Raw genomic sequence first — 16,423 nt, 5'->3', positions numbered from 1 at the left:
CGCTTAACCGACCGTGGACGCCAATAACTCAACCGCGTGACCTAGGGTCCTCCCGCCTATGGAATTTGGTTACCTAATTAACCACATGGTTTAACCACCGGGGAACCACTCCCTCAGTACGCCTTGTCCGAACCGGATCACTCTACCGGATCGGATGCAGCCGAGCGACACTGCCAAGGATGTACCGGCGAGAAGGAACGGACCGTTGGGAATAAAGACCCAGCTAAACCTGGATTCGAACCATGCTGGAGCAATGAGGGAAAAGACAAGGGTGAGCTGGGAACATTTCTACAACAATTTTTTATTTACAATAAGCGAGGAAAAGCATGTAGCACAACAAAGGTTTATTGGGTGTGTAATGCAGGGAAAGATGAGAGAGGTGTGGGGTGCGGCAACTTTACAAGTAACTTATAAAGCAGACAGTGCAGACTTGACACGAGATTAATAAAGCAACAATCACAACAACAAAATATATTATACAGGCTTACTTAACAGACAGGCACCCACACACTCAGACAAAGTAAACCCAATTGTGAAAGGGACTTTTGCAGCCAGGGAGGGAGGGAGTTGAGGTTACACTTTCTCAGTACCTGAGTGTTTCGGGGGAGGGTTTCTCTGTGGTGCAGCACCCGACAATGGTCGAGTTGTTCGGCCACAACCGTACATGTGGAGATCGTGTCTGTGGGAGGGGCTTCAGTGGAGAAGAGCGGAGTCCAAAGGGGGGCGAGAGATGAGCGGCAGGCAGGACCAGGCAAGAGGCCGTTCGTCGAGGTCATAGATAAGGAACAGACAGGAGGCTTGGTCGAGAAGCAAGGGGCGGTTCGACGTCGTGTCGGCGGAGACAAGTGGCAGGAACACTCACTCTCAATGACTCATTCTCTCCTTCAATACTCAAAAACTTCTCTCAATTCTCCTTCCAACCAACTTGCAATTCTCTTCCCAACCAACCAACCACATGGAGGTCCACGCTTTTTAGAACCCGGAGGTCGGGGAGGAACCTTGCCGAAACCTGATGTCATTGTCCGAGCCGAGCATACCGATTGGACCGGCCCTTCACGTGGTCCGCCTTTCTGGGCGGGGTTTGAGCCAGAGGCCGGCCTGGCCCGCCCACGTCTGGCCTTGGTAAGATGGTTGGCGGTGCAGCTTATCGCATGTGTCCAGCCGAACGTCGGGATTTTGCCTTTGAAAACGAGTCACTGAGTAGACGGTGGTATGCTGTGGCCAGCGAAACGAGGGTAGCAAGCGAGATGAAGGCACCGTGGATCGTAAAAGGAGGGTATAAAATAAAAGGGGAAAAATGATTTATTAATCCTCCCTAATAGCCCATCACAACGCACCCCCTTTTGTCCCGCTAGACAAAAGATAGGGATCTAACTGCACGTATATTAATGGAATAACTGACTCAGGACAACTATCTGTTGTATGCATGTGGTTCTGAGAACCGCAACAGTATTGTTACCACAAACATCAACTCTTCCCCAGGTCTTCAAAAATACAACCGATTTAAAGGCCCAAGGTATTTCCTTTTACGGGGATGAATAATGTTGTGGGCTGGAGGTCGGTGGCGAGAACAACCGCTAGGTGGGGGAGGTTACGCAGTCTCCCACCAGACTCCCCGGAATTGTCGGCCGTCGAATAATTCCGTGAGCCGCAGGTGGCAGAACCGACCGTGGTCGCCAATATCTCGATCGCGTGGCGTAGGCTTATTTGTCTCGAGCCAAAGTACCTAAGTATCCACGCAATCTTATCTACCGGGGATCCATGCCCTCGGAACGCCTGGTCGAACCGGCTTTACTCTACCGGCAGCGGTAAATTCACACGACTGACTACCGCTTTGCCACCTACCTTTCTGGGTCGGTGCAGTCGAGTGAGGCTGGCCAGGATGTCCCGGCTATGATAGACCGATTACCGGGGATGAAACCCCGCTTATACTCCCCGGACCATGCTCGACCAATATAAGAAGGGACAGAAACGGACTGGGAACATTTCTAATAAATTTATCAACAGTAAAAAGACAGGCAAGACTTAACGTGAATATGCAAGGAATATTTACAAGGATTCAAGCACTTACACAGTTCTACTTAAAGACGGGCCCACATGCAGACACACACACACACACACAAAAAGAAAAGAAACCCAGAGTTCTTTATTGGACCCTCCAGCCGATGAGAGAGAGACGAGATGGAGGTCAGAGTCCGGATCGGGACCTGGCCGTCAAAGAAAGGGGGTACTCCGTGCTGCGGCACCTGCCAATGATCGTCGGCCTGGTCCAAGTCACACGTGGGGGACTCGTGGAGCTCGGGTGGTGAATAGTCGGGGTCCACGGAGGGGGGGGGGTCGGGGTCGCTCTGCCCTTCCTTGTGGAGGCCCAGCAGGGATGCGTTCGCCGCCTCGATGACCCTCTGCTCAACCCTTGTGACAGCAAAAACCCTTTCGTGACAGCCCCTCATAACCACTGCTCGTAACCACTCAAGAACTCCAGCGCAACCCCAAAAAAACACGACCGAACCCCCTCAGAACTCTCGACACTCCTCTCTACAGAACTCTCGAGACTCCTCTCTGCAGAAGTCCCCGCTAAGGATGGCATCGTAATTTTTATGGACCTCCCTCAGCGGGGAGGGGCCTTGGTGAAACTGACGTCACTGTTCGCCCTGATTGGATGGGGCTTCCATAGGTCCGCCCTTTCTGGGTGAGGTTTTGGCCATACCGGGAAGCTCGCCCACTCCACACGTGTTCAAGAAAGGTGGTGGTGATGAAACTGCTTCGAACATCCTCGAGATTCCGCCTCAGAGGGATGTACCTCAATAGCCTTTCGGGTTGGGCGAACGAAGCGCTCATTTAGGAGCAGGTTGATGGTGGGTCGTGATGGGGAATGGAATGGTTGTTGGTTGTTCGTTGGATGTAAATATTTAATAACCTCACTAACAAGCTCAAATGAGCTAAGATCCTCACCCTCTTAATGATGACGTCATAAAATCGAATATGATGTCATTGTGATGTATCAGGTTTGCGATAAATTATCTGCAAATGCCCGGCTTGATTCCCGCAAACAAAATTCAAACAGCTTGCCTAGTTTCGGAGATAATGGTATAGGCGATTTCCATGAGCGGCAATATTATGACGTCAACTTTTTTTCTAGGAAGAATTCCCAAAATCCGAGATGGTTACTGCCTGCGAGTGGGCTTTCTGCATATACATGGCAAGTTTCACGAAGATCCGATGAAAACTCTGGGTTGTGAAACAAAAAATGTCAAAAAGTAGGAATGACGTCATAAAAATTGATACGACGTCATAGTGATGTATCATATGTGCGGTAATTCATCTCTGCTAATGCCCTGTTCAATTCCCGCAAACAGAATTCAAAAAGCTTGCCTAGTTTCGGAGATAATTTTTTAGGCGATTTCCATTGGCGGAGATATTTTGACGTCATAACTTTTTTTCTAGGAGGAATTTTCTCCTAGGGTATTTCTCCTTGGGTATTCCTCCTAGGTTACTGTCTGCGCAGGGTATTTTTACATATACAGTATATGCCAAGTTTCAGGAAGTTTCGATGAAAACTGTAGGCTGTGAAACAAAAAAGTCCACAGGAAGAAGATGAAGAACAAAAACGTGAGTAAGACTTAGAGGTCCTCCACAAGGATCTAAAAAAAGAAGTCACAACGCACGTTTTTGATTCTCCCATGAGACAAAAGGAAGGGAATCTGACTACACATGTACTTAACGGGATAACTGACTTTTTGGACCTGTATGTTGAATGCAAATGGTTTCCAGATCCGTAACAATAACAAACAAGGCTTGATACTCCACTCCATCCTCTCAGGCAATATATGTGCTCGTTTTCCAACTAACTGCTCATCAACAATCACCTCTTCAGTCGAACAAGCGTAAGAACCAACCTGTTTGGGGCGTTTGCCTCCATATTTATCCCCCACCTTTCCCCCCCCCCAAAGAGGGATATTGTAATCGGCTCCGTCTGTCTGTCAGTCACACTCTAATCCTAAACGGTTATGCAGAAATTTACCAAACTTGGTAGTTATGATCACTACTTGGCTCGAAGGTGCAAGGGCAGTGTCAGTTTTAGCCCACCCCCTGGGGCATGGTCAAAAACCCCCCAAAAATGCAATTATGGGCACATTTTATAACATTTTTAATGAAACTTTGGATTTGCAATCAACATTGGGGAACACATGAAATATGTAACATTTTGGGGGATTTGAACCTCAGTTCATGCCCCAGGGGGTGGAGACTAATGGAGTCTCAGGGGTCAAAACAGGAAAAATATTTAACTCAAAATTTGATATTGGGTCATTCCTGGTGGAACTTTTTGATATCTTTCAACTTTGCTTTAGGTGGGACGCGTGGGGATTTGTGATGGCACGCCATCGACTTTGCTCTCGCTCGTTTGTCTGCCTACTCCATCTCTCAGTTCAACTCGTCCCTGTTATCTTGCATAAAACCCCATTGAATTTTCTTTTCTTTCCAAGTTGATGAATATTTTAAAATGTGATAAATATGTGAAAGTAAAATGTTGATAATTTTCTCACTTCAGTAACAGGTTTCCCATCACTTAATGACTATTTTAAAGAATGTACCAGCTGCATCTATAAAGTGGTAGCCATGTGTTTTACAGGCAGGGTGATTAACCAATGTGTGTGCCATCCCTCTGATAGATGTTTAACGGATGTCTCATCTGCCGGTTTTAGTTTGTGGACATGAAAGACCCACGGTGTCCTTCGTGAAGAGTTGGTCAATTATCCCTGGCACCCGAAACAAATTATAAATTCCTGCCCTAACTACTGCTGAGAAGGCAATGGCACAAACCACCCATTATAACCCTCACCAAGAAACTGCTTCCACAGCACGAATGCTCTACAAAGCGGATGGTATGTATATTTATAAATCATTATTTTTTTTGAAATTTTTTTAAAGAAAAAGACAAATATTTTCGGTTTTTATTAATTTTGGAAGCAAAAGGTGACAGTCAAAGCATCGAGAATAAAATAACACCAATTAGGAAAAGGCTGTTACATTAAATCCATAGCGTAGTTTCCTTTTGATTTCCGAGTTTCGTGAACAATGGTTATAAAATCCTTGTACCCTCAACATGAGCAGCATTGGAATTCATTCACTCTTAGAGCCAAATGCGAACCATAAAGCCTATGACCAAGCTCCGATGAGAAAGTGCTGTGACTGCGATGGCGATTCCATGTTCCGTGCACACAGATGCTTCTGTACAGCAATTCAACGCTCTTAAATAAGTTTAAACATTGCATGCCAGCTATACCCTGGCCAAAAACCATTCGGGGGGCGGGGGGGGGGGTGGTCGGAGGGTGGGTCAGTAGAATATTCACATAAACGAACTTAAGCCAAACATAATATAAAGCCACACTTTAATATGGTAATAACTTTGCACGTTTAAAAATGCAGAAATGTTGCTCCTGCATCAATGCAAGTCGGGCGCTGTACCGTATATCGAGAGATGTTTTCATGTCAGGTGTGGAGTAGCGCATCACCTCATTATGGAAGTTAAAGGGTTGGTTTCACTTAAGCCATCGTTATTAAATGTGCATTGAAAAAATAATAATAATAATAATAAATAAAAAAAAACCTGCCAGTTGCACGTCTTAAAGTCAAAGCTGGCAAAAGCATGCACAACTCCCCGCAGGATTCCAAGAATGCCGACGTGCATCCAGGGCTCCCTTTACGCGTGATGAAGAGGAATCGGTGCGAGGGAACTAGTGATGAAGCAAGACGGCGAAATCTGTGTCGACGATGAACCGGCGAGTCGGCACTGCTTTCTAGACAATTCAAAAGTGCATCATTGGACAACATGCACAACATATTCATTATGCACCAACAAACAAAACATTTCAAGTAAAATAAGTTAACACTGATGAGAAATTTGATCACAGAGTTTGCAAGAAAACCCCCAAAAGTTTGCATGGTTATCAGATTTGCTCGTCCTACTAATGCAGTGCCATCTACAATCATCACTCTAGATGGAAACGAGCTTACTACAGAAAGAGCACAGCGTGTCTGCACTCGATAAATCCCTCCGTGTAACGAAGCTTTATACCGGACAAAACGGCTTTCACTGCAGCAATGCACATCTTCTTGACCACAAAGTTCTTGAAAGAATAAATAAAAGTGCCAGAAAAGTAGATTCCATGAGCGGATGAAACCATTTCATTGTTTTACGAGCCCTTAAATCCACGTGAATGAAAATTTGACGAACTACGTGCTGAGGAAATTTCCCTATTTTTGTTCAAAACGTGCGACGATCCCTCGAATTTTAAACTTGATCGCCATCCCTTGTGTAACTGAAGTGGCAGGTTCTCAGTTCGTTTGTGGAATACTGCCGATTTAACACAATTGGCTTTACACAGTGATGATGCAGTAGTTTTTTTTATATCATCCTGGTCAACTTATAATCCAATGTGAGCTCTGTTACCCTGGAAAAACATCTTCTTATTCTTCTTTTTTTTCTTACCGAACTATGCAATGCGTGATGGAGCTCAGCACCACTGTCACAACTGCATCACTCATGTTGGCTCTGATAGTTAGAAGATAAAGGGAGGCTCAATCCATTCATTACTTAAAATATATTTTAAAAAACAAACAAACAACCACATTGTTACCTAGGGGAAACCAAGACCTATTATTTTATCAAACATCTCAAAGACTTCGTTTTAAAGTACTGCGCTGTACTTAGCATCTAATCCACACCTCGAATATCTAAGGATTGACCACAAGAAGAAAGTTAGCCTCAGAACATAGAAAATTTTTACTTTCCTTTCCCAACGAGTTCTGGACGACGCGGAAAAGCTTTCACTTCGTAACCATTAACAGCACAATATGTGCAAGATACTGCATCAAAGAATGGTGTGCAAAACAAAACACAAAACAAACACAAACCCTCCAGTTTGTCCATCACTCACCTGCCACGTCTCATAAATATACTCACAAATGGTTGGACCACAATGTTACGACATCTCCAAAGAAGGTCAACTGAACACCAAGGGATCCTCCAATCAAAATGAAATATTCACATAATAAACTTTACAATGGATTTGTGGCACACAGGAACTGAAATGGAAATAATTAATTTCCCTGTATTATAAAATTAAAAGTATCGGTGATGTCATAACGCATGTTACGGTAATGTTATTTTGACATGAAGTCGTGTCAAACTAGTCAGCCTGCCGTTGTGCTTCAAAGACGATTGCCATCGAGCAATCCCCATTGCATTTACATTGGCAACAATGTAGTCGTTTGTTACACACCTCACAAGCAGCATCCGGTTGTAGCAAAAGTTGTGAATATAATGGAGGCAGTGTTCTTGTCATGTATGCCTAACCAACAAATGCCCCCATCAAGATGCTGGTGGAAGCAAATTAGCATAACAGGATTTGTACTTGACAAAAACAAAGCTGCTACTGTGAAACAATAACTGACTAATATTTAAACTGGCAGTCTCCAAAATGAGCAAGGTATCACTCTCGGTAACCCCACAGAGCAACTGTGCGGTCTGCAGAAGAGGTGAGGAAGGCCATGTCTTCGGGGTGCCATCGACACTGAATGACCTTGTCCAAATGCTTGGCGACGATACACACCGGCAGTTTCTTTGTTAGGTCACCTGAGCAAAACGCCACCGTGACAGATCATGGGATGGCAAGCTGCAATATTGCAAGGCTTAAATGATGTAAGAGGCAAAATTGACAATGGTCGATTGAGAATAAATAAATAAAAATAAATAACAGATAAAAGGAAATCCAAATGGATAATCTATAGGCTAACCTCGAAGGTCGGTGAGAGCTACACAGTGATCATAGGAGGCCGAGAGCAGGTTGTGTGCACCGGTAGAGAAATTGAGAGAGCGGACATCAGCAGAGTGTGGCTTGTAAATCTGTACAAGACGGCCACCACGAATATCATATAGGAGGCACGAAGAGTCCTCGAGTCCAGCTGCCAGCAGACGACCACTCGGTTCCACAGCCAAAGAGGCGACAGGACTTCCTGAGGATATGCATTACCAGGTTTCCATCAAACCACTTCCCGTTAAGTCTCACTCCACGATTCCAAAATACCACACGATACACTGCACAATTCAAATCACATGGCGCACCAGGTCCATTGAAGGACGTGCCAATGACGCTGACACAGGTAGGGGTACGCAAGTCCCAGAATCGCACCGTCTGGTCCTGCGAGCCAGACGCCACCATCCAACCGCCCCACGTGTACAAGGCCAACACATGTCCTGTGGGCAGACAATGTGCACCAAATGGGTTGAGTACAGGTCAGTGGTTCTTTTGACACAAAGGATGCAAGATTTGGATACACCGCACACCATGTGGAAAAGCAAACCTTTGTGTCCAGACAATGCATGGAGGCCTCGATTATCTCTACAATCCGTGGTGTAAATGTTACAATCCCCTGCTCCTGCACTGATCAGCACGGGAACTCCAGAATCTGGGCGCTCCAAAAAGGCCAGATCTCGTATGGTACCATCATGCATGTTGAACTCTAAGTCTGGACCTGACAGAAAGGGATCATGCATGATGAGCACTGCAGATGGAAGTACTTCTGCAAACCACATTGTATTATCTTCTATGATTCACAGCAAGCAAAAGGTCTCACCTTTGAGTTAGGACAGGTAGAAAACCATCAAATTGATGGTGGTGTGGATGCAAATTTCTCCAAAATTAGCATGATGGGTTTAAGGGTGATAAAAAAAGATATAAAATGTTGCCAATCAAACTTGATTGATAATTAACTTGGACAAAAAAAGTAAATGTTTTTAGCATATAGCACAATGTGTTGTTATAACCTTTTAATGGAAAATGTATTTTAATACAACATGATTATTACATCTATGTGCTTGAACATGTATCTATTTTTAAGAATATATTTGCATTTTAAATTACCTTATAGCTCTTGACTGTATTGGAAGGTTACCAGTCTGATAAGTAAAAATACCCCTGTTCCCCAAAACATATTGGCCTTCCAAATAATCTTTAATCTCCATTCAATAGAATAGAATAATCTATTTAGCTTATTAAGGGATTCTTATATAGATAATTACCCCCGTGTGGGGGTGACGGTCATCTCTATAATGTTTTTTACTATCATAATCAATGAACCGTTGCCAGATATCTCCGAAAATGAGAGACGAGATAGGTTTTGAAAATGGCGACTTTCACAACTTTCGTGACCTCGTGACCTTGACCCTGACCTCAAATCCGGGAAAAATATGTCGTTGGGTATCACTCATCGACCTCAACCCACATACCAAATATCATCAAGATCGGAAGTAAAAGTTTTCTTTGTACCCGGAGGTGTTTTTGACCATCTTCCAGGTTACGTGGCGGATAAACGGGATGGAAATTCAAAAATCTGTCCAGTTAGATACAAGATAATATTTTTTACTATCATAATCAATAAACAGTTGCCGAATATCTTGTAGATTGGCAGACCAGATAGGTTTTGAAAATGGCGATTTTTGTGACGTGACCTCGTCCCTGACCTTGAACCTGGACAAAAGTTATATCGTTGTGCAACACTCATCGACCTCTACCCACATACTAAGTTTCATCAAGATCGGAAAGAAAAATTGTTGACGGACGTACGGACGGACGGACGGACGTACGGACGGTCGGACGGATATTTGGTCTGGCTCTATTAGGTCATCTCGGTAGAGATGACCTAATAATTATATACAGGTGTCTGAAAGTCTGGTTGGAAGCAGGAGTCGAGCTTAAATGGAATATGTGTGAAGGTAATGTCCAGAACTCCTATCAACCTTCAGGTCATTAACATTCCCCAGCCCTTTGAATTTAAGCTGACCTCCAAATGGCTGCTGGGATAAGGCTACAAGTGATCCCTCCCCTGAACCGCAAAACATCAGCCTTGGCCCCATTATGTCTAGAGGATGACCAGACATCGTCTTACTGAATATTATATAAAGAATTCAAAGTCTCCCTGTACTGCAGAATCAGAGGAAGAGTGTGTTGCTTGTTTGTGTCGCCTCTGGTTCTCCGTATGCGCATATGTATTAAATGGTTCAAATGTACAAGAGGATTTGAGTATTCTTCAACAGTGGTAAGAGATGGGTGAAATCCCAGTAAGCTACTTGCTAAGATGCTTGGTACATGATGCAACAGACATCTTTTTTGCAAATTGGTCCCTCATTCCTATTGATTCTTCCAAAATACTGAATTGTTTCACATTGGTTCCTCATTCCTATCGATTCTTCCCCAAATGCTGCTACGTTTCACCAACTCACCGGTTGCATTGCCAGAGTCAGGGCTGAAAGGCAAAACTTTGATGCACTTGTCATTGGAGCCAGTTGCCAACAGGTCTCCACGTGGGCTCCATGCCACACAGTATATTGATCCCTTGTGGTGTTTGTTTCGCCGGAAAAGCACTGGGGGCTCAGGAACCTCCTCCCTAGAACCAGACAAAATAGGATTTGGCTCAGGGCCAAGGTTTACATTGAAATGCATTTTTACAAAGCAAGCAAACCCTTTGATGCATTCCACTGGCCAATGATGTACCGGAACTCGAAGGTTTCGGGGTACTGACATATCCGCAAGGCCTTGGAGTTGGAACCCACAGCATAGAGGTTTCCAGATGGATGGAAAGCTATGGCTCTCACAGCCTGTGGATCCTCCAAAGATGCAAGCTTTGAGAAAGGACTTCTCGCATGGTCCTGGACCCACAATGAGTGGCACAAGAAGAGGAGATTTTACTCAATTCCTCATCATGTCTTTTTTCTAAAAAAAATTCTTCCTTTAACACTCCCTTGCAATCAAATACCTGAGCACGATCCTCTTCCTTTCTCACAAACCTAATTCCCCAACCATCCTCAATTTCCTTCCTCTGCAACCCTCTCCCATAATCTCCCCCTCCCCCTACCAACTTCCTCTTCAATCTATTCCAAACATAATAGGGAAGAGATGATTATCTGGGCAACTCAATCATATTTTGTTACCTGTGCGTGTCTTTTTTTTTTTCTGAGATTCTACTCGTCTTGCTTTGCTAACAATGTCATCAAACACAAGCTTCTATTAACCCCCCAGCCTTATCTCATTTCTTTCGTACACCCTCATGCCAAGATGAGGCTCACACGCTCCAAGCTATTTTGGCAAACAAAACTCCTTGCCGAACAAAATGACTGCATCATCTCAATGTTGTCACACTATCCTCTGGTTACGATTGGCATCACAGCGTGCACACGCACCCCAGGGGAATGGCGTGCTGCCACTGAGCGCATAAGTGATTCACAAACAATAAAGTTGAAGGTTCATTTTATCATAGCTGCAGGTTCAAGTAAAAAAACAGAAAACTGAAGGCAAAAACATATTGATGTGATCTGATGGAACCTCAGGTGCTTTAAAATGTTCATTTCAGTTAAACTTCCACAACAATGAAACATTCCGACAAGCCTCGCAAGTCATATTACCCTCTGGATTTTTAAACGAGCATTTGGTTGTGGCGTTGTGGAAGTTAGTGCTTTACTCAACAATAAATCGATTTCATTTCATGAAAACTGGAGGTTTGGGGGGAGAGCATTACCACCAATGGAAGGTCTTCCTCATCATAATTACAATGGCAATGCAAGAGCTAATTCGCTAAAAAATGTCCTCAAATTATAAGGCTCACAATAGCACTAGACCGGTTAGGATAAACGATGACCATGTGGAAGATTTAGATACTTACCGGCGTGGTTCCTCCTTGCATTGACACTGACTTTCCAGAGCCATGTCCATCTACGATCTCACTGAGGGGCGATGGGAAAACAGGTTCAACAATACCCCCATGTCACCCATGTCACACAATGCTGCCTAAAAACCAAGGTTTCCTCACAAGCAAATATCACCATTCCAATCCTCAAACAGTGGTTTCCCCATTCGCACTCCTCATTAACCTCGTATCAAGAGAGCCCACTTACCCCTCAACACTGCTTCTGGAGGTCAAAAACCGAACTGGAGATTCCTGTGGCCGAGGCATCTTTCCTGCAGGTTTTGACACTTTTTGTTGCACGCTTACTGAAACGGTCTTGTCACCCTTGCCGGTTGATGCAGTCACATCTCGTGTCTGCGAGTGGGTGGCGAGTGAGGAGAAGTTACCCCCATGGTTAACCTCTCCTTCTACACTCGGTAGATCTGGGGATAGACCTTCCATGCTAATATTCATCTCCTCCAACTTCTGCATCGATCTGGAGAAGGGGGTGTTGGAGACATAAACATGAACTTTAAGTTATCCGTCTCGCAGTTGTTCTAAGAAAGGTCAAAGTTTTTATTTTATTTCATTTGCCATTTAAAGCAATCCAATCACAATGGTGTGTACAGACCGAGCAGGATAGCAAACTTGATACTTTGGCATCTTCAGCAGTAGCATGTTCAAAGCAGGTTTCTTTGAGCTCTCTGATAGACTATGGCCTGAAAAGGCTAACATCAGGGTGCTCCTCATATTAAATGCTGGTAGCGACTTTCAATACAAAAAATAGGGCCCAAAATAAACAAATCCTTGGCAGTGATAATTGCTACCATATTGCTGCAGCATTGATAAACAATAGCTGAACAGCTGTCTGTTATAATCTCAGTTATTTTTGTTTTATTATCTTTCGCTTCCATCAAAATCAAAACAGTCACATTCATTTCGTCACTCTTTGAAGATGGCACACGACTTGAAGAGCACCCAGGTAACCACCTCACAGAATGTAGGCCAATAAAAAAAGGCCTTACTGGGTCATGGCATGAGGGTCAAGTGATGGGTGTACCAAACACCTGTGCCAGCACTGTCCAACAACAGTTTCTTATTGGCTGCTACTATAACCGTAACATGCTGCACACTAGAACAGCACTCGGTTGAGCATATATCCCCGCTAGGCCAAACGGCTTACATCTTCACCAAAATCTAATCAATTGGTCCTTGTCAAACACCCAACCTGTCCACCAAATTTCGGCCGAATCCGTCTATAACATTTTGAGATATCCTGCTCACAGACAGACAGACAGACCGACAAACAGAGGTGAAAACAATTTGACAACCCTCGAAGCAACAACAATGAGCTGCCTTAGTCAAGACTATACACTATTGCAAAGTGTTTCTCAAAAGGACAATAAAAGCATCGTTTTGGCCATTCTGTCCACACCCAGCTTGAGGTTTATGGAGATGCTTGTTGGACAAAGGACATCAAGGTTAAAAGTGCACTTCTGCACGAATTATATGGACATTAGCAGATTTTTTTTGTGGACAGAATCAAGGCTCATGGAATAGCTAGAACACAGAACGGATCAGGACGCAACAGAACAAAAGGAATAGCAGAAGTAGAGGGGGGGGGGGAATGCTAACAGCAGGGACAAAATAGATGGAGATGGTCAACAAGAAATGTGGGTAAGGATGAGGGGTAGAAAAGATCATGGTTTTGGATGGGGGTGAACAGCTGTCTTGAAGACCTGGTGGGAAGAACGAGATGGAAGAGAATGTGGAAGTTGGTTCCACAGGCAGGAAAAAAAAGGAAAAATGAAAAAAAAAAAAAGAGGAACAAATGAGTGGAGGTGAGCATTTCAACCAAATAAACCAATAACAAATAAATCAACACATTTCAACCCGACATCCCAGCACCATTGCTTAAGTACTCAGGTTGGAGAAACCAACAGCCTGATAATTCCCACAAACAGCCTGATGTTCATCAACATCACCTTCAGTGGTCACTTCCTTCAATTCTCCTGCTTTCCTTCCTGAAAGTCCCTGTAATGTCCATCTTCTCCTCGCCATGTTCCCCGTCCCATCCCCATCCCTCTCCCTTCCACAATTCACCTGTGTCTGTTCCCCAATGTTTTGTCCCTTCCACTCCCACCCCTCTTGTCTCATGCCTCCTTGCTGTGAGTTGTGTGTTAGCTCTCATACGAGCCTCGACCAAGGTATACAAAAAAAAAAAAAAAAAAAAAAAAAAAAAAAAAAAAGTTATCAGTGCCCACCGAGTAAGAAATTGCTGCGTAAGCCCAGGATTAGCGTGCCGCGTGGTGCCCTCGTCTCCTGCAACGCCCCCCTCTTCTAACATTTGCTGGTACATTTGCCGCTGCTGCTCCTGCTGCTCCAGATGCTGCTGGACGCGCATCCTCTGACGACAGTACTCTTGAAACTGCTCCTCACTTCCTTCCTGCAAAATGTTGGGGAGGGGATGGTGGTGAAGGGGAGAGGCACAAGATGGAGATTTTGAAATGGAAGAGGGAAGGCCAAAGAAAATAAATTTAACGAGGAAAGAAAATGATGAATACTTCATAGGGAGGTATGATTAAGGTTGTGTGTGTGTGTGTGTGTGTGTGTGTGTGTGTGTGTGTGTGTGTGTGTGTGTGTGTGTGTGTGTGTGTGTGTGTGTGTGTGTGTGTGTGTGTGTGTGTGTGTGTGTGTGTGTGTGTGTGTGTGTGTGTGTCTGTGTTAATCAAAGAAACAAGGTCCTCATTCATATGAAAGTGCACTTCTACATTAGCTTGCTTGTTTGTTGTTCTTTCCCCACTTCAAACACCCTATTGTTCTATTATGCCTGCTGGAAGAGTGGGACATTCCCCCCCCCCACCCACCTCTCCTTTTCTGCACATTGATTGTATAAGGGACAAAAAGCCCCATCTGCGTACATACTTTCTGAATATATACGGGAGGTCAAACATTATTTGGTTAAAAGTACCACATTATCCTGTGAGCCTGGTTATCCTTAACCTAACCTCCCTTATATGATTATAACCAGCTCGCTTATTTATCAATTGCTATGAGGTTACCAACCATAACATGCAGCACTACCAGTGTAGTTTCATCTGCCACCAAACCAACTCAGCCAGCCACGAGGAATCACCACCATAACGTGCATCCCACCCCGACAAATTACCTCCCAGTTTATTATCTTGCCAAAACGAAGTTTTTGCAAGATATGTTAGTCAGCTTGAATGTTTTTTTTGTTTTTTTTTGTTTGTTTGCCTGTAATCACGTATAAAAAATTCTGCAGAGCACAGTTATCATCGGAAATTTTTGTAACTTTGCATATCAGAGGCCTATAGAGGTCCCTTTCAGTGCACAAAATTTTGAAGGTCAAGGTCAAAGGTCAAGGTCACTTTGGCGCAAATCAGGGGAGTCGACGAAACCCTTATTTTTTGAGTAATTTTGATCGGATCGTCTTAAAACTTCATGGGAATATAGTTCATGGTCTGGCGCTCAGCTGATTAATTTTTGGTGGCGATTGGCCTTGACCTTCATATGTTTTTTTTTTTTTTGGTCTGTAATCACGTATAAATCACTCTGCAGAGCACAGTTATCATTGGAAATTTTTATAACTTCGCATATCAGAGGCCTATAGAGGTCCCTTTCAGCGCATAAAATTTTGAAGGTCAAGGTCAAAGGTCAAGATCACTTTGGCGCAAATCAGGGGAGTCGACGAAACCCTTATTTTTTGAGTAATTTTGATCGGATCGTCTTCAATCTTCATGCGAATATAGTTCATGGTCTGGCGCTCAGCTGATTAATTTTTGGTGGCGATTGGCCTTGACCTTCATGGTTAGCGCCTCAGGTCAAACATATTTGACCCCAAGGTCAAATGTTCAAGTTTTAGGAACCATATTGTGTAGTACCTCAAATTGAACACCTCGGTGAGTACTTTCTAGATATGTCAAGCTTGAGACATTATGACGTCATTTGGTGACGTTATGAGGCAAAAGCATATTTTTCATGGTTACTCTGTAGAACGATTCTTATCGGAATCTCTCGTAGGCAGATATTCCTCAAGGAGTCGCTCCTGGTGGATAGCAGCTCTGTTCACCTCAGTGTGACCTTAAAGAAGTCACACGTGGTCACCTTTTGGCAAGATACGGGTCACCCTGCGGGTGACATTGGTATATTTTATTCCTCAAGACAATTACCTCCACCACCAAAGGTGAAGGAGGTTATGTTTTCACCCCTTTCTCTCTGTTTGTTTGTGTGAAAGATATCTCAAAAAGTTCTGGACGGATCCAGATGAAATTTTGTGGACAGTTTCGGTGTGTGACAAGGACGAACTGATTAGATTTTGGTGAAGATCTGGATCTGACTACAAGAATTTTTAAAGTGATTCTTCACCATTGAGAGATGGGGCCAAAAAACGATATAGTACTGTATAGCATGATATTTCAAAAATGTATTGGGCCCGATACGTTCTCCTGGATCAGGCATTATGTGGCAGAGGTATGCACTCTACCCCATGTCCTTCTAGTTTTGTTAGTTTTCTACCATTCCTCTTTTATCCTCAATGTATCAGGCTCATGGCCAAAGTCAGCCTGGTGTTGGCTTAGTGGATCGGGTGGCGGCTTGGGATCCTAAAGTCCTGAGTTCAAGCCCCGTTGGCCGCTGAATTAATATACACCAGGAGGTTGACTCAGCCTGTCATCCTTCC

The 16,423-nt window shown here is 44.0% G+C and overlaps 1 protein-coding gene across 9 annotated transcripts in view; it reads right to left on the bottom strand.

The window, feature by feature from the left end:
- Positions 1–4,938: 4,938 nt before the first annotated feature.
- The window catches only part of WDR47 (WD repeat domain 47), a 29,227-nt gene continuing 17,742 nt past the window's right edge, over positions 4,939–16,423 (bottom strand). For all 9 annotated transcript variants that reach the window (XM_085854056.1, XM_085854054.1, XM_085854052.1 and 6 more), the window contains exons 9-17: positions 13,986–14,167; positions 11,951–12,217; positions 11,719–11,779; positions 10,554–10,708; positions 10,283–10,446; positions 8,365–8,535; positions 8,126–8,257; positions 7,798–8,016; positions 4,939–7,636 (exon numbers count right to left, since the gene is read on the bottom strand). In XM_085854056.1, coding sequence (XP_085710182.1) covers positions 7,494–7,636; positions 7,798–8,016; positions 8,126–8,257; positions 8,365–8,535; positions 10,283–10,446; positions 10,554–10,708; positions 11,719–11,779; positions 11,951–12,217; positions 13,986–14,167 — 1,494 coding nt within the window. In that variant the 3' untranslated portion in view covers positions 4,939–7,493. The remainder of the gene's footprint in view (positions 7,637–7,797; positions 8,017–8,125; positions 8,258–8,364; positions 8,536–10,282; positions 10,447–10,553; positions 10,709–11,718; positions 11,780–11,950; positions 12,218–13,985; positions 14,168–16,423) is intronic.

Source organism: Eptatretus burgeri, chromosome 14, assembly GCF_056783735.1.
Source record: "Eptatretus burgeri isolate ZD-2024b chromosome 14, Ebu_testis_v1, whole genome shotgun sequence".
Lineage (NCBI taxonomy): Eukaryota > Metazoa > Chordata > Myxini > Myxiniformes > Myxinidae > Eptatretus > Eptatretus burgeri.
The sequence above is the reverse complement of the archived record's forward strand: the minus strand, read 5'-3'. Positions and strand labels throughout refer to the sequence as shown.